This window comes from Ahaetulla prasina, chromosome 6, assembly GCF_028640845.1.
Source record: "Ahaetulla prasina isolate Xishuangbanna chromosome 6, ASM2864084v1, whole genome shotgun sequence".
Classification (NCBI taxonomy): domain Eukaryota; kingdom Metazoa; phylum Chordata; class Lepidosauria; order Squamata; family Colubridae; genus Ahaetulla; species Ahaetulla prasina.
In genome coordinates, this window is record NC_080544.1 from 24876324 (window position 1) to 24898776 (window position 22453).

The 22453-nt window shown below is 41.0% G+C and overlaps 1 protein-coding gene across 3 annotated transcripts in view; it reads left to right on the plus strand.

The window, feature by feature from the left end:
* LRRC20 (leucine rich repeat containing 20) overlaps positions 1-22071 on the plus strand; it is a 140446-nt gene extending 118375 nt beyond the window's left edge. For all 3 annotated transcript variants that reach the window (XM_058188764.1, XM_058188766.1, XM_058188765.1), the window contains one exon: positions 19045-22071. In XM_058188764.1, coding sequence (XP_058044747.1) covers positions 19045-19190 — 146 coding nt within the window. In that variant the 3' untranslated portion in view covers positions 19191-22071. The remainder of the gene's footprint in view (positions 1-19044) is intronic.
* Positions 22072-22453: the final 382 nt, after the last annotated feature.

Sequence of the window (22453 nt, forward strand, 5' to 3'; positions counted from 1 at the left end):
GTTTTAGGGCAAAGGACTCTCCTCGCCTTAAGCCTAATGGGGGCTACCTGGGGTCTAAGTTGAAGGAAATAGGGTCCCTTGTACTTGCCCAGGCAGTCCTTGAAGACATCTTCAACTCGTTAAAGAGAATGTCTTTCAAATTGCAGTCACTTCTGTAGATGCCAGTCACTCCCATGCCCAGGGCACGAAACCAGTCTAGTCCCAACAGACTGGGCAGAGTTCCTTCGACGATCGTGATGGGCAGGGTCTTTTGTGAGGGCCGTACTCGACTCGGACGGAGGTGGTCCTCGAACAGGGATGCGATTCCCTGGTAGTCGTGGCACTGTAGCCGCTGTGCTTGCAGATGGCGCCGCGACGGACGGCAGCGACTTCGCCAGGGTGTCCCAGGACATGATGGTGATCGCTGATCCGTGTCCACTTCAAGCCTGCACCGTACTCCCTCGATCTTGGGCTTTGTGAAAATCTTCTTTTCCACTTTGGTTGAGGCGCGCCTATAATGACAGTCGCTTGGTTAGACTGCGCTTTCTTGTTTGAACCAATCGCGGGCCGCCTTTCCGGTTCCGCTTTGATTGGCCGATTTGAATTTTCGGCGGAAGGTTGGGCCGCTCTGCAAACCTGAGCTAAGTGTCCTTTCTTCCCACACCGCCGGCATGTTGCGTCTTTAAACCTGCAGCGTTGGCGCTGATGCTGCCCTCCGCAGCTTCCGCACTCGCCACGGTCCTCAGTGTCGCGTTTCTCGGTCCGGCAGACCCTTCCTCATCTCGCCTCACCTTCGGATTCGGACTGAATCTCCTCCTGGTGTACTGGCGTTGGCTTTGCGCTCGCCTTGGATTGAAGAGGCTTTGCAGAGTCTCTGCTGCTTTAGTAGACATTTCGTGCTCTGGCCTCGCCCAGAGCGGTGGCTAGTGTCAGGTTGCTCCTGGCTAGCAGTCGCCGCCAGAGGCGGATGTCCTTGACCTCGGATGAGTTGCTCGAGTAGCACTTCGCCTAAGTCTCGGTATCCGCAGTCCTTGGACGCTCTTCTTAAAGCGGCCATGTAGTCACCGATGGACTCGCCTCCATCTGTCTCGTTCTCCAATTCAAACCGCTGCACGTATTTGGACGGCGTCGGTGCGAAATGGTTCTTCAGCAAAGTCTGCAGAGTCGGCCACGATACCGATTGTATCGGCGTTGGCTCTGCCAGGGCTTCCGCAATCTCGATTACCTCCGGCCCGCAATGGCTTAGGAAGTAAGCCCGCTTGCGGTTATCAGGGATCCCCTGTAGTTCGTTGGCTTCTAGAAAGCTTTCGAAACGGGTCATATATGTTCCCCATTTCTCCTTGCCCGGGTTGTACGGTGCGGGTGGCGTGTTTGCCATTTCCGCGTTTCTGCCCTGAGTTTGCTGGGTTCGGGACTAGCGTGCTTCAGCTCGGTTCTGGTTCTCCTTAGCCTCGAGATCCCACCTTCGTCGCCAATGTTAAGTTCGGGAAGTAACGAGGCTGGAGACCAGGGTAGTGACAACAGCTCTTTAATATAGGGTGAACCCAGCAACAGGCTGGGGCAAAAACCTCTCCTTTTATACAGTTCTGCTGGAGGCTTCGTCCAATCAGCAACGTGCTGATTTCCCGCTCAAATATTTAAAGGCACAACTGTTAATACATAACACTTCTTTTTGTTAAACTAGACATACCCAGTTCCTGCAACCGTTCTTCATATGTTTTAGCCTCCAGTCCCCTAATCATCTTTGTTGCTCTTCTCTGCACTCTTTCTAGAGTCTCAACATCTTTTTTACATTGTGGCGACCAAAACTGGATGCAATATTCCAAGTGTGGCCTTACCAAGGCATTATAAAGTGGTACTAACACTTCACGTGATCTTGATTCTATCCCTCTGTTTATGCAGCCCAGAACTGTGTTGGCTTTTTTAACAGCTGCTGCACACTGCTGGCTCATATCTAAATGGTTATCCACTAGGACTCCAAGATCCCTCTCACAGGTACTACTATTGAGCAAGGTACCACATATACGGTACTGGTGCATTTTGTTTTTTTGTCCTAAATGTAGAACCTTACTTTTTTCACTGTTGAATTTCATTTTGTTAGATAGCGCCCAATGTTCAAATCTGTCAAGATCTTTCTGTAACTTGAGCCTATCTTCTGGAGTGTTGGCTATTCCTGCCAGCTTGGTGTCATCTGCAAATTTGATGAGTTCCCCATCTATCCCCTCGTCCAAGTCATTGATGAAGATGTTGAAGAGTACTGGGCCTAAAACAGCCTTGGGGTACTCCACTGCATACTTCCCTCCATGTGGATGTAGTTCCATTGAGGACTACATGTTGAGTGCGGTTGGTCAACCAGTTACGAATCCATCTGGTGGTGATGCTGTCTAACCCACATTTTTCTACTTTATCTAGTAGTAGGTTATGGTCTACTACTGTGACTACTACAATACTATGTGTTGCAGATGATGGTCCCATTGACAAAGGTGGGGAGAATGAGCCATTGACAAAGGTGGGGGGAGGCAGGAAGCTGCAGGGAGCTGCCTTGTCCTTAAAACATGTTTTTCCATTTCTCATCCAGGGAAATATACTCTGCCTTTTTAATGTTTCCTAAAATATTTCATTCTTCTAGGAGGCGGGTGGGTGCTAACTTCCTGCAAAACAAAACACGGGCAAAAGAGACAACGTCTGTTATACACCACAGTTGAAAAAGAACCCACGATACGATAAAACTGTAATACAATAGGAGAACCATTTGCTGTGGAAAATAGACTATTACATTTTGGGTAGAATTGCACTGCTTTCAACTAGGGGGAAAAAATCCCATTGAAAAAGATTGAGCATTATCTTGAAGTGGAATTTCTCACGACTGATCTTCAGACTCCTCTTCAACTTTCTGCCCTTAGAATTACCTGGGTTTCCATGCAGAATTTTCCTCTTACGTCAATTGTAGTTTTGCGCATTTATTTGCCAGCAATGCCAGAGACGGACAGGTAATCATTACTGAAGACAAGCACAGACAAGAACATGAGGGAGAGCATCTTTTTCCATTAGCCATCTCAATAGACAACATTTGCAAAGTGATCCTTCATTAGGGTTCATCCAATTTCAAGGAGGCAGGGCTGGTTTCAACACAGCCCCTATTACATTCACTTTACATTTCCATCCGCCTTCTCCATTTTAGAGGAACATTTTTATTCAGTGCCTGTCTGTTTCCATGATTTCCTATTAACATTTTTTTCCCTTTACGGAGAAACAGGCATGATTCATGAAAGCCCACCTACATGCGTTGAGTTGACAAAATATTGCAATCTCAAAACTATGTATGAGTGCATTTCTTCTGTTTCACTGGTTTCTAACATAGTCATTATTTCCTCCAACCCCTTAAAATACAGACTTAATCAAAGCAGCTGTGAGGAAAAAAGCAAATCTAAAGCAGGTGTCAAGGAAAGAGCATTTAAATTACAAAAGAAATGCCGGGAATGGTATTTGTAGCTGCCTGTTCCAGATGAGACTGCTTTTAAGAATTCAAAAGCTAACAAGAGACAGACGAGATGGGGAGGGCAAGAAGACTGAGAGAAAATACCTTCTAGGCTTAGGGACATAAAATAATAACTGTGAGAGAAATCAAATGGCCCTGCAGTCAAAATGCTTTGAGTTTTCTCTTTCGGAAAGCACTATACATTTAATAGCAGTCAATGCATGTATTTCTTCTCATCTTTTCTACTACCTTCTCTTATTGGATCATTATTATTGTTGTTGTTGTTTTGTTTGTACACTGAGAGCTTCTGCATGGGAGATAAATTCCTTGTGTGTCTAATCACACTTGGCCAAATTATTCTCTTCTCTTCTCTTCTCTTCTCTTCTCTTCTCTTCTCTTCTCTTCTCTTCTCTTCTCTTCTCTTCTCTTCTCTTCTCTTCCCTTCCCTTCCCTTCCCTTCTCTCCCATCCCATCCCTTGCATACTGTAGGAGAGGACCAGGCTGAACCTGAGGGAGGGGTCAAACGCATCATAAGAGATCTAAGTCCAGCCCACCTCAAATGCCTTCTTAATTCTCACTCATTTCCCTTGACTGTTAGTAGCTCAGTTTCTTGTGGAAAGCTTGAATAAATCTACACTCATTTGAACTGCCTGAATCTCCTGATTTCCTTGGCACTTGACACATACATGCAAACTAGGCATTATATGAAATATTTCAAAGCCTTGAAATAACATTATAGGTTTTATTCAATGCTATGGTTTATTAGCACTGTCAACCTTTAAGTTACATTTTTTGGAAAAGTGCTATCAACACACTCCTATTTTCTGGACTTGTATTGTATAGCTAAAAAAAAAAGTACCTCAAAGCAAAAATGTTCGTCCTTTTCATTCTCCTGATGTCATGGTTGTTTGCTGAGGTAAACAATGCAGAATGAAAAGCCCATTAGGCCAAATTAATAAGTTGCAAGAATGTTGATCAGTTGGCAGAGGGATTTCTGAGATGCTTGTTGTCATTCTTCTGAGTGCAACATGCGGCTACCTCTTTCCAAATAGGATTCTTCCCCCATGAAAGTGTGTGTGTGTGTGTGTGTGTGAGGCTTCTTGCAATTAAGTTGGGCTCTTGGAAACTATCTAGAGACATCCCCATGACTTCTTGAGCATAATAAGCAGGTGATTTGCTATTCCTTTCTTTAATCCTTTTTGTTTGACTTACAATACTGGAATTTCCTAGGAATCTCCCATCCAAATACTAAAACCAACTTGGTTGCGCAGTGATATGGAGCAGAAAGGAAAATGTGATGGAACACGCATGTGTGAACATCAGAGTTGGGTTTCAGCAGGTCCTGACCAGTTCTGGAGAACCGGTAGTGGAAATTTTGAGTAGTTCAGAGAACCGGTAAATACCACCTCTGACTGGCCCTGCTCCCATCTATTCTCTGCCTCCCGAGTCCCAGCTGATCAGGAAGAAATGGGGATTTTACAGTAACCTTCCCCTGGTGTGGGAAGGGAATGGAGTTTTTACAGTATCCTTCCCCTGCCACACCCATCAAGCCACACCCATAGAATCGGTAGTAAAAAAAATTGAAATCCACCACTGTAGCATTGCTACAGGTGCACCATACGATATACTTTCTTTTCAAAAATTGAAGTATTGAAGAATATTGCTTTTCAGCTCCAGAGTTTTGCTTACCCCTGCCAATCAGGACTGACACTGCTTGGACCCTGTTAAGCCCAAAGATTTTCCTTCATTGCATATTTGCCTGCGCTATCCTCATTACTTTTCTGGGTCAACTACCAGAGCTACCGAATAATGCATTTTTGGGTCCTCAGCTGTCACATTCAGTGTGAATAAAGGGGGAACTCAGCCCAAGTTCATAGAAGGACTGCATTTTGTAATGAACTAAGTTCTTTTTTCTGACTATCTAGCCAGTAGAAGTTAAGAGAGGAGGAAAGGACTTCCCTTTGTCATACAGGCTTACACATTAAAAATCAAAGCAGATACGTAGCCTTAAGCAAATATTATGCTGATCTACTAAATGACAGGCTGTTTTTACTGCGATTTCCATAAAAATCATCCCTTCTGACAGACTGCTCTGCTAATGTGAAATAACGCATCTTGAGTGGGCCAGCATCTGTCAGTAGCTAAAGAAGAATTATTAAACAGCAACTGGTCCTGAATCCATCATGTAAACTAAGGAAGTAGCTCTCCCTTTTCAAAAACAGATAATTGGGCAGAGAGAGAGAGCTACAGTTGGCTAGCCTGCAATCTTCTATCTGGGTTCGCAAAGTAAGAATATTACTCTGTGCACTAAGTCGCCTTCCCATGGTGAGCTTGAAACTGTATGTTGGAGCCTCTACACAAATAAGGAACATTCAGAATGTATGCTTACTCAGAAGCCAGTAAACTGAAGTCAATCACAAACTGAGTTTGAGTTATGGTCACTGCATGGAAACTGCCATGAAATTTTCTTGAACATAGGATAGAAGTGGCTTGCCATTATCTTTTTGTGTGGTATTTATTCAAATTCTCAGTGTAATCTATTGTCCTGTGATTTTTCTGACAGTCTGTTATCCTGCAGTTGCGAGAGAATGTCTAGACCAGGGGTCTGCAAACTTGTCTCCTTTAAGACTTGTGGACTTCAACTCCCAGAGTTCCTCACTCTGGGAGTTGAAGTCCACAAGTCTTAAAGGAGACAAGTTTGCAGACCCCTGGTCTAGGGCATTCCCTCTGCTGGCTGAGGAATTCTGGGAGCAAAAGTCCACAAATCTTCAAGAAGCCAAGTTGAGAAACACAGGTCCAAGAGTCTGGAAATTCTCACTCATCCAGGTCATGGTTGTCCCAAAGGTGCTTTTCCATAAGGCAACTGAACATCCTTGTTTTTTTCCTGGAAAACATTTCACTTCTCTTTCAAGAAACTTCTTCCGTTATTCAGTTCCGTTATTAGATAGGTAGGTAGGCAGGCAGGCAGGCAGACACAGATGAAAGGAGGGGAGAGATAGAGAGGGAGGGGAAAGATCTTCCTGTAACACTGCTGAACACCAGAATTTGGATAACTCTTAAAGCACTATATATATATTAGTCATCTAAAGTGAAAGGGTATTTAAATTCAGTGTCTGGTAGAGGGTTTAAATTACGTACAGGACTACCTCTACAGAAAATGGGCAGTCATATGTGCTCCATGGCATAGGACCGGGTTACTTATGGGACCGCCTGCTGCTACCGGCGACCTCCCATCGACCAGTGCGCTCCCATAGGGAGGTTCTCCTCAGGGTGCCGTCGGCCAGTCAATGTCGGCTGGCGGCGCCCAGGGGGAGGGCCTTCTCTGTGGGGGCACCAACCCTCTGGAACAAGTTACCACCAGGTATCCGTCAACTCCCTGATCTTCGGACCTTTCGACGCGAGCTGAAAACATTTTTGTTTCACCGTGCAGGACTGGCCTAGTGGGGTTTTAATAAGGGGTTTTATTGGTTTTAAGTTCTTCAACCAACTCTAAATTTTCCTTTTAAACTGGTCCTAAAAATTGTACTAACTGTCTTTACTTTGGCTGTAAACCGCCCTGAGTCCTTTGGGAGAAGGGCGGTATAGAAATTGAAACAATAAATAAATAAATAAATATAACTCAATAAACAAACAAACAAACAAACAAATAATATTTCCAGCATAGCCATCACTTATTATTAGGACTGTTTACATGGCTATAATTGTATTTTACTGTACTGCTAATGTTTATATTTAAAAAAATACCACAGTGTCACAAAGCAGGAACACAGTGGGATGTGCATCAGAAAATTTAACTCCCCACATTTATTGTATTTATTTGTGCTTGTAGATCCCTAAATTATAAGTGTTTGCATGGTGATTTTTTTTTAAAAAAGGAAGGTTCTCTTTTTTTAATTTTTTCTCTTTTTTGCTGTATCTAAACATTGTTAGTTTGGCTATGAATCTCTCCTGTGTGCAAAAAATTCTTTAATCCCTGCCAGGTTATAGGTGCAGTGGCAGAGAGCAAACAGAATTTATTTATATTGACATTTCTTAGCAAGTAATTTAGAGATTGAGGTACTTTTATTTATTCAAGAATCATTAATTATTATGGACTATAAAATCAAATAAAGAGTGCTTATTTTTGATACAGTTAATCCCAGAACATTAATCCCAACATTTTTGGGTCATTTTGATTTGCTTTGAAAAGTGTTCTCTTGAGTTCCAGAAAATTGTAATAAAATTAGATATTAACTGAATATATAGTACCGAAGAGGATTGGGGGACTAAAAATTAAATTAAGCAATAAAAGCTATTGATTTTTACCTCTAAAACAACCTAATTTTATTCTAGTGATATACTTTTATGAACTGAGGAGAGAATACAAACCAACAGAGACTTTCCATAACTTACAAAATCATAATAAAAAGATAGGCATTCAATCATTCATTTTTAAAATTGTTTCTAAAACGTATGATTGAATAAATAACATTAAAAGCACACCTTCTTGAGAAGTAAATGAACTAATTTGTAGGTGCACAAGAAAGACATATATTGGCACCTTAAATACTGGCAGATTTAGTATGGCATGAATTTCCATGGACTTCATAACCTACATGGATTTTTTATTCTTGTCTGAAAAAGTGAAATATTTCCAAAGAACTTGAACTGGTTCCAAGATGCCAGTCAGATGTGAAGGTTAAAGAACATGTAGTGGGAAGTGTAGATGGATTAGGTTGGGAGAAATATCCATCTGGTTCAGTTCCAAGCCAGGAGAAAGACTGGAAATAATGGAGGCTGATTGGAAAGATGGTTTAATGATGAAGCAGAACCACCAAGCAATAGCAATAGCATTTAGACTTGTATACCGCTTCATAGTGCTTTACAGCCCTCTCGAAGCGGTTTACAGAGTCAGCATATTGCCCCCAACAATCTGGGTCCTCATTTTACCCACCTTGGAAGGATGGAAAGCTGAGTCAACCTTGAGCCTGGTTTTATACCTTTTCTTGGGCTTTACACTTGAACTTCCTATTCCTGTGCAAGGAACATGTATTCTATTGGCTTGTTGCCAGACTCCTGTGGTGCCATGTACAAATCCTAGGAGTTTGTCTAAGCCAGAGGTAGTCAACCTGGTCCCTACTGCCCACTAGTGGGCGTTCCAGCTTTCATGGTGGGCGGTAGAGATTTTGTCTGATACTGAAGCACTTTCCTTTTTTTTAATTTATTGACTTTTTAAAAAGTTGTCATAGCATTATTTAAAAACATTTTCATTAGGTTTTCATAAAATTCCCCGTGACAATTTAAATTTCTGAAAATATACTATTTGTATCGCCCGCGCGTAAGTTTAGTTTACATTACGTAAGTGATGCTATAGTGCGACCGCAAACAAAAGAGCCTTGTCCCAGAATAGCTTGCGCATATCCCCCCACACCACCCAGCTGTAACAGACAAGCACAGCTGGTAGCCGGCGCCCCCTCTAAACCCAATCCACGATGCGCGAGAGGCATGCGCAGATGATGATACATGGCGCATTACTGTGGAACTGGTGGGCAGTTAGAAAATTTTACTACTAACAGAGATACAAAAGTGGGCAGTAGGTATAAAAAGTTTGACTACCCCGGTCTAAGCTAAGCTTGGTTGAAGTTTGGCTGATCCAATGAAGGGGCTTGTTGGGCAATTCCTATTGTGGCTGGGCCATTTCTATTGTACCTTTGTTCAGACCTTGTAAGGAGTAATGGATTACTAAATCTGCATTTCTAAAAGCTGGCCTCAGCTTAGTATCTGCTTCGGTGGGGCAGGGAGCTGGAGTTCTGAGTTTCTGTCTCCCTTAATATTTTTATTTACCTTTTAGGGGAAATATTTTATCCTGCATTTTTAAATATTTCTCAAAATTTTCATTCTTCTAAGAGAGGGGTGGGTGCTAACTTTTTGATTGAGTCATTTGATTGAGGAAGGCTTTTTTTTTTTTTTTTTGTGGGACCCATCCATGATTTCTCTTAGTTTTGGCCGGTTTTGAAAGAATTGGCAAAAAAAATCAAATTCACCATTTCCACATGGCCACGTGTTTCCTACTAGAGAGCATTGTGAGGATGATAGCCTTCAGGCATTGTTTAAATAACTGTGTGATTCAATTAATTCAATCTGTTTTGATTCCATGGCGTTTAATTCCTCTTTGCAGCGGGTGTTTTTTGGCCTCAGGCAAGCCGGGTCCATTTTAACGCTACAATTAAGAAGAGGGGGTGAATGTAATATCTCACAAAGGGCTGAGTAAAATCCCAAGCAAAGATCTGTTTGGGTAGTGATAATCTACTCAAAATAAATCCATTGGGATTTTCTCTGTTTCCATTCCCCCCCCCCCCCGAGTGAAGCTTTATTTTTTTAAGTGCCTTTAGTAAAAGATGAATCAGGCCTAGATATACCGATTAACACTACTCGGTGAGTATCTTCCGCGTTTCTCCACAGCTGTACCTGACATGCAGAGGGAGCCTCTGACTGCTAGTTTATTCAACAGGAAAAATAGCATTGGGGTGGGGAGTTTTGAGGGGAAAAATTGGCAATAAAAGAAAGCCTCCTTTTTTTTTCATTCAGAGAGACCTCCATTAGTTCATATTTTTATTTATTTCCCACCTTTATTGTTTTTATAAATTTTATAAATTAGTCAAGGTAGCAAAGCATACCTAATACAAGTAGTCCTCGACTTACTTCCAAATCTGAGGCCAAAATTTCTGTTGCTATGCAAGACCGTTGTTAAGTTAATTTTGCCCCATTTTAATTGATTCACTGCAGTTGTTAAATTAGTAACACGGTAGTTTAGTGAATCTGGCTTCGCCATTGACTTTGCTTGTCATACGGTTGCAAAAGGTGATCACATGACCCTGGGATACTGCAGCTGTCATAAATATCAGCCAGTTGCCAAGCCTCGAAATTTTGATCACTTGATCACGGGGATGTTGCAAGAGCTTTAAGTGTGGAGAATGGTCTCAAGTCACTTTTTTCAGTGCCACTGTAACTCTGGTCACTAAATGAATTTTTTGTAAGTCAAGGACTACCTGTACTCCTTCCTCCTCTCATAATAACAGTCTTGGTAGGTAAGTTGAGCTGATAAAGAGTAACCAGCCCAAGGTCACCTATTCGGCTTTCCTGCTTAAGGCATGATTACAATTCACAGTTCCCTGGTTTGTAACCTGGTGCCTGAGCACTAGAACAAACTGTGGTATTGGCCAAGTTTTTTTTTAAATTAATCTAACACCATATCCAGTGTGACTGATTTTTAAAAAAAATATATACACAAAGTGTATATATTTTTAAATTCTAAATTCCCTCCAAAACAGAGAGAGAGAAGGGGGGGGCGTCCCTGCAGGTTTTACTCTGCTAGTTGTTGCTGACTATAGGGGTTAGTGCTCATCTTTGTATCAAGGCCATTGAGCCAGCGCTCTCCGAAAACATTTCCACAGTCATGTGGCCAGCATGATATCATGCAGTGCTGTTATCTTCCCACCAAAGTGGTACCTATTTATCTACTAACATTTGCATGCTTTCGAATGGCTAGGTTGGCAGAAGCTAGGGCAAGGAGGGGAACTCACCCCGTCAAGTGGTGTTCGGGTCTCGAACCTGGGTTGATGGCTTTCCAGCTGACAAGCCCAGCATCTTAACCACTGAGCCACCGCACTCCCCACAAATTGTATGGGATTAGATAAACATTTTAGGCAGGGGTGAAATCTACTTACCTTCCTTACTGGTCCAGAAGTGCATGCGCCGCATGTGCGTCACATGCACACGCAGATCTTCTGTGCATGCACAAAACCTGCGCATGCGCAAAACCTGCGCATGTACAAAACCTTCTCCGCATGCGCAGAAAGTAAAAAACACATTACTTCCTGGTTAAAACCAGAAAGTAATGACCCCGGGTGGGTGGGCGAAGCTTTGCTCCACCATCGCTACCAGATAGCCGAACTACTGGCCACAATCGCTACCGGATTGTGCGATCTGGTCCGATCTGGGAGCATTTCACCCCTGATACTAGGGATTAAGATGGACAAGCAAGGTACAGCTTTTTTTTGTTTAAAGCATCTGATCTGGTCTATATGTTTCTATAGAATTAATAGATAATCTCAAAACTTTTTTCTAGAACTAATGAACATAGTTCATAGAAATCTGAGGCTTTTTAGTGTTTTTAATGAGATTTAATAATCCATTATGTTTTCTTGTCATATAATACTCCCATAAACTGTAAATCTATTTTTTAGGATTAATATATGGCTATGTCATAACAAGGAAGAGTTCACGCTCCAAGTAGTGCAAGAACTTAGTGAATTCTCCAGAGTGATAGTTACATTTATTTCTTTCAGATTGTCTGTAGCATTTTCTAACATGGCAACTCCTGGAGGACCCATTGCTTTCTAACACATACTTTTTCTTATTAGTAGACAAGGATGTTGGCCATTACATATTCAGAGGGAGGCAGTAGGTCTTTGATTCTGCTCTCATCTTTATCCATATATAGGTTATCTTGACCTACAACCATTCATTTAGAGAGCATTCAAAATTACAACAGCACTGAAACATTGACTTATAACCAGTTATTGCATCTATGACCATCACAGCACCCCTATGGTCATATGATCAAAAATTGGGCATTTGGCAACCAGCATGTATTTACAATGGTTACAGGTCATGTGATCACCATTTGTGACCTTCCCAGCTGCCTTCTGACAGAGTCAATGGGGAAAGTCAGATCTGCTTAATGGCTGCAGGTTTCCCTTAACAAGTGCAATGATTCACTTAACAACTGTAGCAAAAACTATTGTAAAATTGGACATAACTCACTTAACAACCGCCTTGTTGTTGGAATGGAAATTCTGGTTCTAATTCTGGTTGTAAAGCGAGGGCCACTTGAATGGGGAATCACATTGAATGGGGAATCTAGCACAGCTGATCTTAAAAAAAAATCTAGGAGTGACAGCAGAGTAGGAATAATCAAGGCTGAGTAATTTACCACTATCAGTACAAAACGCTTTGTGAAATGCATCTTTCTTGCATCTTTCTTTTTCAGTCTTATTTTTTAGCAAAGTGGGATTAATCAGAGTCTTGAATCAAGCACATTCTTGACAAAATTCCAATGGACGGAGGAAATATTTATTGATTACACGTTTATTCAAACTTTTGCCCAGGATCCTAATTTTATCCCCAAATTCTAATCTTAACCCAGCCTTGAGAGGAAGGTTGAATCAAGGGAAAATGAATTTTCATAGCCAAGAGGACTTAAACCTGTCCTCCCTCAAGCTGTCCTCCAACACCTTAATCACTGGACTATACTTTCTATCTAGTGATGTGGAGCAGTGGTGGGTTTCAAAAATTTTAATATTGGTTCTGTGGGTGTAGCTTGGTGGACATGGCATGGTTTGGTGGGCATGGCATAACTTGGTGGGTGTGGCAGGGGAAGGTTACTGTAAAATCTCCATTCCCTCCCCACTCCAGGGGAAGGTTACTGCAAAATCCCCATTTCCTCCCGATCAGCTGGGACTCGGGAGGCAGAGAATAGATGGGGGCGGGGCCAGTTAGAGGTGGTATTTACCGGTTCTCCGAACTACTCAAAATTTCCGCTATCGGTTCTCCAGAACTGGTCAGAACCCGCTGAAACCCACCTCTGATGTGGAGCCACAGAAACATGTGACATCTGTTTCTCTGTGTCAATGAAGGCTCAATCGTCCAGGCCAAAAGTATCTAAAAAGGTTAAATCATGGCAACTGGACCAAAGTTTATTAATCTGAGATGTTTCGTTACTCATCCAAGTAACTTCATCAGTCAAAATAAAAAAGTAGTTAGGCAGAATCAGAAAGTCATTGGAATATACTAACCCTAATGTGCTAACTATATATTTATTTTGACTGATGAAATTACTTGGGTGAGTAATGAAATGTCTCAGGTTAACAAGCTTTGGTCCAATTGCCATGCATTAACCTTTTTACCCTGTTTCCCTGAAAATAAGACATCCCCTGATAATAAGCCCAATGGGGCTTTTGAGCGCATGCACTCAAATAAGCCTCCCAAAAAGTAAACCCTCCCCGAAAATAAGACCTCCCTGAAAATATTTAAATGCATGCGCAGCCGGTGCCTGCCATTTCCTCTGGTTAGGGTTAGGGAGACAGAGCTGGATATCAGGTAAGACGGCAAGAGGAGCCCTGTCTTGCTCCATGCGCCCCAAAGTAATAAGACCTCCCCGAAAATAAGGCCAAGCGCTTATTTTGGGTTCAAAAAAATATAAGACAGGGTCTTATTTTCGGGGAAACACGGTAGATAGATATAATATGTTCTTCTACTATTTATGCCCTATTCCGACCTTTCTTAATTTGGGAGACATACATTTTCTCCCCTGCTACACAACTCTAACCTGTTTCCAGCTTGAGCTTTCTGATTTCCTATTTCAGCTTTGAAGGATACTTTGCCTCTGTTTTAATATATGTTTTTTGAAAGAGCAATAAAAGGCCATCCATAACCTGACACTTCCCTTGATTCTTTACAAAAAAAATCTGCAGTGGTCAACAAAAAACTTTGCATGACTCCTGCCCTTAAATGATTTTCCAATTTGAGGGAATAAAGAAAGCTGCTTTCAGAATTTGTCCTCTGACCCGATAAAACTGCTAAGTCCGAAGTCGGGCAGGCAATATATACTGCAATGTCTTCAAAAGTGAGCAAAAGCCAAGTATTTTAGCTTTGTATAAATGCAAGGATCTTTCATTTTAATTCACAACTTTATTTGCTGCCCCACCCCCCACCTTTTCTATGGAGGTTTTTTCTCTAATTGGGAAGAGATGGCCGCTCAAAAAATAAAAATAAAGAATTGTCACCCATTCCTCCTCATTTCCTAGCAAAAGCGTTCCTATTTTTGAAAAATGTTGATATTCAGGGGGGAAAAAGATGCATATCTCACTGCAGGATTCTTACGTGATATCCCTGAGGGGAAAAAACTCATAAATGCGCAAGTATGCATAATGTATATGCAAGCAATCCCATAAAAGATACAAAGAACCGTTTGTCTGACCTTGGATAGGACAGTCATGCTTCAAAACAGTAATTTTATTAATTTTACTCTTTGATCTTTGTTCCCACCCACCCACACTTCCATGTTGAAAGAGAAACACAGCAATAGTTTATGGTTTTAAGTCACTTACCAAAATAAAGGCAGTTTGTCGTAAAAGCAAGCCCCAAATCATTAAATATATATATATATTTCTAAAAAAACAGATTCAAACATTATTAACTGTCTCTATCACAATATAGTCTAAAATAGTGAGATGGTGAAATGTTTCCATAATTACTCTGTTTCCCCCAAAATAAAACATCCCCTCATAATAAGCCCAATCAGGCTTTTGAGTGCATGGCAATAAGTCCAAGCGCTTATTTCAGGATTCAAAAAAATATAAGACAGGGTCTTATTTTCGGGGAAACACAGTATATAATTAGAAACCTGTGTTTTATCTATAAATTGCTGTAGCTCATTAATAAAAAGGCAATAATAGGAAATTGGTATCAGTTTTTTTTCTCTTATCCCAAAAAATTATTACTAGCGAGTGCCATTTGGGAATTAAGCCTGAGATATATGCTTATTTATTTCTTAACAATATGTATTATATCTTTATTTCAGATTATGTCTATTGCTTGCAAATTGATGGGAAAGAATTGTTAATCCTAAAAAATAAATAATTTAAATGTATAAACTTTTTTCCTACAATTATTTCTTTCCTTTAGTCTAGTTTACAATTCTGGGATTATTATCTAGTCACCCATCTAAGGTATTTACCAAGTTCATTTTGCTTAATACATTCTAGCTTCATTTAGATCATTTCTTTGTAAAAAAAAAATCCTCAGAAAGGGTAATCACAACTAGGATTTTTAGAACTGATTGTCTGTACAGCACTGATAAAGCCCAGATAAAAGCACTGAATTTTCATAAAGATGTTTATTAAGTGGGAGAAAATTAGTTTTTCCATTAAGTAGGTTTTTCACTTGAGACAATGTGGTTTTTACTGGAGACCTTGGCATTCTGAAAGGGGATAAATCTATTACAGAGTATAAGAATAAAAACTCACCAGTAGGAACAAATTTGGTCTCTGCAGATGTGGCACCTATTGTATTGAAGATTTCCCTTTGTTTTCGCCATTGGATGTTTGCTATGTTTTAAATCAGGGGTCTCCAACCTTGGCAACTTTAAGACTTGTGGACTTCAATTCCCAGAATTCCTCAGGCAGCTTTGCTGGCTGAGGATTCTGGGAGTTAAGTCCACAAATCTTAAAGTGCCAGAATGAAGATCAATTCATCTTTATTCATTTGGAGACTGAAGAAATTATGTCCGACATTAAAATAGTCCTTTAAAACAGGCCATCATGTTTGTTACTGGGATGGGTGATTTGTTTGTTGAATTTAAACTCCTGGCCTTCTTATTTTTTCTTATTAAATGCTTGTTATTTTGACATCACAGGGCGAAACCAGGTATTTTTCAGTCTACTGAAAATTACTTACAAATATTTATGTCCATAGCATGGCTATAAAGGTAAAGGTAAAGGTTCCCCTCGCACATACGTGCTAGTCGTTGCTGACTCTCGGGGGCAGTGCTCATCTCCTTTTCAAAGCCGAAGAACCAGCGCTGTTCGAAGACGTCTCTATGGTCATATGGCCGGCATGACACAATGCCAAAGGCGCACGGAATGCTGTTACCTTCCCACCAAAGGTGGTCCCTATTTTTTCTACTTGCCTTTTTACGTGCTTTCGAAACTGCTAGGTTGGCAGAAGCTGGGACAAGTAACGGGAGCTCACCCCATTACACGGCAGCACTAGGGATTCGAACCGTTGAGCTGCCGACCTTTTGATTGACAAGCTCAACGTCCTAGCCCCTGAGCCACCGCGTCCGTTTTAGCATGGCTATAAATACATTTAAATACTTATTTCAAACTAAAAGTTTTTCTTTCAAACTATTATCTGAGGTTTGGGGGATTCTTTTTAAACAGGAGTGCTTTTTCTATCTGTATGTGAATTTAATAGAAAAATAAAAAGTTGTGTTTTATTAAATTAAACCAAAAGTCGATCTGGCTTAGTTTTGCTTACATTATTACTATTCGCTTCAAGCTTCAAGGTGCATGAAGCTTATAGCCTTTTTCTACATAATTCTATTAAAGTTGAAAAATACACAGAGAAAAACTAAGACAAAGAAAAATATAAAAAGTAAAAAAAGTGAAGAGAACAATTAAGAAATAAGAAAAAAAGATAAAGAAATGACTTCCCCTTTCATCAAGACAATTTTAATAGCTTATCATCATCTCTAACATTTCAACCAAACACAGCGAAATGTCTGTGGAGATTCTTGGTCATCCAGATCATGGTTGTCCCAAAGGTGCTTTTTCAAAAGGCAATTGAACTGAAGAAGCTTCTGAATGAGAAGCAAAATGTCTTCAAGGAAAAACAAAGAAAGTCCAGTTGCCTCTTGAAAAGGCACCTTCGGTTCAAACAAAGATCTCTTCATTGCATATCTTATCTCTTATCTATACACAAATTATAAAACTTTGTCATTCAATCTTAATCAGCAAAACTCCGTTAAGAGTTACTAGAAATAACAACATGTATATATTAACTTTAATGACGTAAATCAGGTTCATGCTTCTTTATTTTTAACATGGTAGCTTATTTTCTTTAAAAACACAACAACAAATTTCTTTGCCCCATATCTTATGTGTAAGCAAATATTTAAAGCCTCATCATTTGAACTTATTCAAGACATATTCATTTAGAGCTACTAGAAACAATGACAAATTAAAATTTCACTTTTAATCTCTTGAAAGAGTGTCCCACAAGTTAATTTCATTTGAAGACTCTGAGCTTCAGCTTGGACAAAGTTGACTGTCCTTCAGCTCCCAGTGCGCCAAACCTGTGTTGCTGCTACTGCTGCTGCTGCTGCTGCTGCTGCTGCTGTTGTTGTTGTTGTTGTTGTTGTTGTTGGAACAAATGTCCATCTGGGTTCAGTTCCAAGTGGGGAAAAAGACACTGGAAACATGGTGGCTGTTTGGAAAGATGGTTTTTAATGATGGACAGGATCATATGATTTTGAGGTCCTGGGCAAAAAAGGGAAGAGATGCTGAGAGCGCCTGGGTTTTATGCCCTCTCTGGGCTTTTGAATTTGAGCTTGTATTCTGATTGGTTGTCAGACTCCCATTGGGCCATGCAGGGGTAACTTTGTAGGTTGTTTGTGTCCTGGGCTTGGTTGAGCCTTGCTGGGTGATGACGTAATGAAGGGGCTTTGGGCAATTCCTATTATGGCTCTGCTTGAAGGAGGTAGATCTTTGTTATGTAGAATAGACTGACCCAGGCCTTAATGGCCCATTAACAAAGGAGGGGCAGGTTGAGTTTCTGCCTCCCTTTTAGGGGAAATATTCTGCACTTTTAATATTTCCTAAAATATTTCATTTTTCTAGGAGAGAGGTGGGTGCTAACTTCCTACATTGTTCAGTCACAAGTCATGTTCCACTGTTTGCAGTATCATGGACCATGGACCATGGACCATAGCACACCGGGCCCCATGGTCTTTCACTATCTTCCAGGGTTTGCCCAAATCTCATCTCATCCTTTGTATTTTCTTTTTGCTTTTGCCTTCAATCTTTCCCAACATCGGGTAATAATACAAATCTGTAGAGACTGCTATTTTATGGTTTCTTTGCAGGGAGCGACTATATGGAGCACTTATGGGTGACCCTAGCTCCTCTCCTTTATTAGGAAGAAATTTTGAGGTGTCAATCCATCTGCTGGCACCTTGTTCTGTGACAGTCAAAGTTGTCTTTAATCTGCCATTGCTTCCCCAGAAGTCCAGTTTATAACCTTCCTATCCATGTGTTGCTGCACCTGCCCTAACTCTGTACGGATGTAAACTTAACTGAGGAATATGCAATCAGTCCTTAAATATATTTGGGGGGACAAAGGTGGATCCTAGGCCTGAATGACAGTGGTATGTTATTGTTGTTAGTCGTGAAGTCATGTCTGACTCATCACAACCCCATGGACAATGTTCCTCCAGACCTTCCTGTCCTCTACCATCCCCCAGAGTCCATTTAAGCTCACGCCTACTGCTTCAGTGACTCCATCCAGCCACCTCATTCTCTGCTGTCCCGTTCTTCTTTTGCCCTCAATTGTTCCCAACATTAGGTTCTTCTCCAAGGAGTCCTTCCTTCCTCATTAGGTGGCCAAAGTATCTGAGTTTCATCTTCAGGATCTGCCCTTCTAAAGAGCAATCAGGGTTGATCTCCTCTAGGACTGACCGGTTTGATCACCTTGGAGTCCAAGGGACTCACAAGAGTCTTCTCCAGCAGGCAGTGATATACCCTGATGTAATGTAAGAGTCTTTCCCAGCCCAACCAAAAGTGCCCAAGGCTGAACCTGGGGCTTTCTGCATATAAAAATATCACTAGTTTTGTCTCTGCATTACATTCCTCCGATGCATTTCAAATCAACGTTTTGAATATATTGAATATATATCTTGATAGTTAGCCCCGTTAACCGATTTCTCTCTTTTAAAAGAAACATTGGTAGATGAATTGCATTTGACGTTACGTTTCTTCTTCCTACAGATGTTCCTGTTGAGAAACTTGCTTCCATGGAGTCTCTGCAGTGTGTGAACTTAAAATCCAACCCATTAAATGAGGAGGTTCGGGTGATTGCCAGGCCACTGATCAAGTTTGACCTTCTGACATCTCCAACTGTTCCTCAAGTTTGAAGCCATCTCTGACCTGGATTTGCGGCCGTAGGAGGTTGCAGTGAAAGAGGGAAAGGAAATGCCACGTTTGCTGAGCTAAGCCACTCCTAAGATACATCGCTCTGCATGTGTTAGGTTTATGAGCTTCCAGAGTTGCAAAAAGTGTGATTTTTTTTTTTTGGCAAAGTGATGGAGGTTGCAGCCAGAACTGTTATCTGCTAAACCACGAATCCATAGAAAATATGTGATTAGAGTGGGCACTTTTCACTGAATGATGAAAAGGAGAGAAGATAGAACACTGACTTTCTCGGCCGCAACCATAGAGAAAGAGGAAGGGCAAAAGTGACCAATTGTGTGCCTAGGAGATGATTAGATGGTGTGGATGGGCACCTTGTATGGCTGAAAAAAGAGGAAATCAATCTGTGATTGGAAGATTGATTGCAAGTTCATGAAAAAAGAACAGTTTTCAACTTGGATGAATTTAGATTCCATTCTTTCATGTTTTATCTTCTCCACTTGTATGCAAGGAAAACCAAGGAGCACTTGTTTCTTTACTTCACAGTGCTCGCAAAGGACAATTAAATCAAATATATCCAGGATAAATATACATCTAGATTCAGAGATGCTCTAAAAGATTGATGTGGTCCCAGGAGTATAAAATATAACCTATTAGCTGTCAGGTGCAAAAGTTCAATATCGTACATTAAGTTGCAACAGAGATAATTTATTCAAACCTACACACATGAATCTAGTCAACTAAAGTTCAGTACTCAACTGGTGATAACTGTCACAGAATTTAGACTTGGACCGTTTCTGGGAACATAACAACTCTAAGCTGGTGACACATTTAACTCCACCCACCTGTTCCGCCTACTCTTCGCCTACATAAACTAAGAGATTCTGTAAAGATGTGGATGTAAATCTACTCCTAATACGAAACTATTATCCTCTGCCTGGAAGTAAATTCTTCTGATAATTTTTGTGCTGTATGAACCAATATTTAAATCTGAGGCAGTGATTTGATTTACAGTGGTTTGTGCTTCCAGTGGCCTGTGACATCAAACAGGTGCATTTGTGGATTCTGAACCCTTTATTTATAAAGCATCTTTAGCTGTATCTTTCTTGAAATGAAATGCTCTGTTGTTTCTTAATCTCGCCCTGAAGAAAGAAACCCGGGGTTACTTTTGTTGTCCTCAATTACTGAGTTTTCCATTTCATTCTGTGTTACAGTACAACCTGAAATTGACAGCTGCTGGTAGTGCCATTTTTGCAGCAGCATCTTTAGAAACACAGTCCTGGAAGACACACTCATCAATCAAAATGAAACTAGTGGAAATTTCTAAACAATAAAGATTCTTGAGAATTGCTGGGTATTTCTGTACGTGGATGCATAGGTAGAGTGCCAGGATCAGATCATGCATATTCTGCCTTTAGCATTTTTCTCATCCAAAGAATGGTTGCTGGATATTCCTGTGAAGAAAATTAAAGGAGCTACATCCAAAGTTTGGACTAGTTAATCCCAGTCTTCAAAAACCAAGCAAGCCTATAAAGAAGAATATTTGTAGCTCAGGGTTGAAATGAGGGGTCCTTGGTGCCCTCTGGGCCTGGTTGTTTTCTTGCAGAGCTTTCATTACCCAAACAACATGACATCATCAATGCTAGTCACTAGCGCTGATGATGTCACCTAGTTAGGGTAATGAAACGTCTGCAAGAAAACAACCAGGCTCAGAACCGAAGAAGCTTCTTGGGTGAGAAGTGAAACGTCTTCAAGCAAAAACAAAGGAAGTCCTGTTGCCTGTTGAAAAGTAACGTTGGGACTACTATGATCTGGATGACTGAGAATCTCCATAGACAACCCGGTTCAGAGACCACCAACGACCCCTCATCAAGCAAGCCCCTATCTTATTCTAAGTCAGAAAGGGATTTTGATCCAACTTCTACACTTCCTGGGAAGACTGTGACAATTATTCTCTGTCTCCCACATAAACACATTTGCCTAGAGATAGAAAGCTGATGAAATGCCATCATGTTTCACTGGTCAATTATCTTCTGTGCTGTCCTGTTCAGGCCTTAGCTTGAACTCATGAGTATGTGACTTGGGAACGCAGGCCAACTACCCAGACTTCCAAACCAGGAGACATTTAAGCAAATGTGACAGAGCAACTGGCATAGAAAAAGAAGTCTGGCTTCCTTTGATAAAGTTCTACATCTCCATGGCTCCTTCCTTATCTCCATTTTAATCAATTGAGCCTGTTGAAAGACCCCTTGTGCTTTCAGATAGTGGCTACCAATGGAGTCTTTTTTCCTTGACTGTTCTTTTTCTCAGCGGGTTAAAGATTTGCACCCGGAATCTTGCTCAATTTAGGAGGGAGGTATTTAAAAAGACACAAAATGGCTGGTGGAATTTAATTTCAACTTTTGAATTTAACAAAATTCAGAAGATTTGAATGTCGCCGTTATATATTCTTCACCAGAAATGAGTTTATTCCCATTGGAGAAAATAAAAGGACGGGAACTTTGCAAGGTGATACAATCACTTTTATAGTTTACTCAACCCTTCTAGATCTGTGAACGAAGTGTAACTGTGTTGTGTATTTAAATGGAAACCTATATTTAATCTTTGCCGAGGGAACAACCTGGCACCCTTAGGAACACTTAGTAAAAGTAAAACATGGGTTTATTTGCTGCCTTATTTTTTTTAAATCTAAAAAAACCTGCATGAAATTCTCCTTTTAAGTAGTTACAGCATAGTAAAGCTAGTTGTAATTTATTGGGAGGTGGGGAAAAGATTCTTGAGAAATGTCCCTTCCCTGCCTGCTATTCCCTCTTTTTTTTTCCTCTCAGGGTGTAATTGACAAGATTCTGTGTTTTGACAATAAAGAACCTGAATTTGTGGAATCAAGTGGCTTCTCCGAATGTTTTTGTGCAGATACTGAAATACCAGATTCCTAGATGAAAGTCCAGGAAGATTCCCCAATCTTCCTGGACCTACCCCAGCAATAATAACGCCAGGGGTGCGGGCTGATAAAGAAACTGGATTTATTAAGCTGGACACAGGCACGCAAATGAGCTCCAGAAAGCACAGCACAAAACAGATGCAATCGGGAATTAAAGTCAGCGCCGAGAGAGCAGCCATCTCCCAGCACGGTTATATAGGCAAGCCACACCCTCCACCAGCCCAGAAATCACTCGGCTGGCTCTACGTGGCTGCACAACTGAGCGTTGGTTGTCCCAGTTCTCTTGCGCTGGCCATCGCCAGGCACACAGCTGATTGGCGCTCCAAC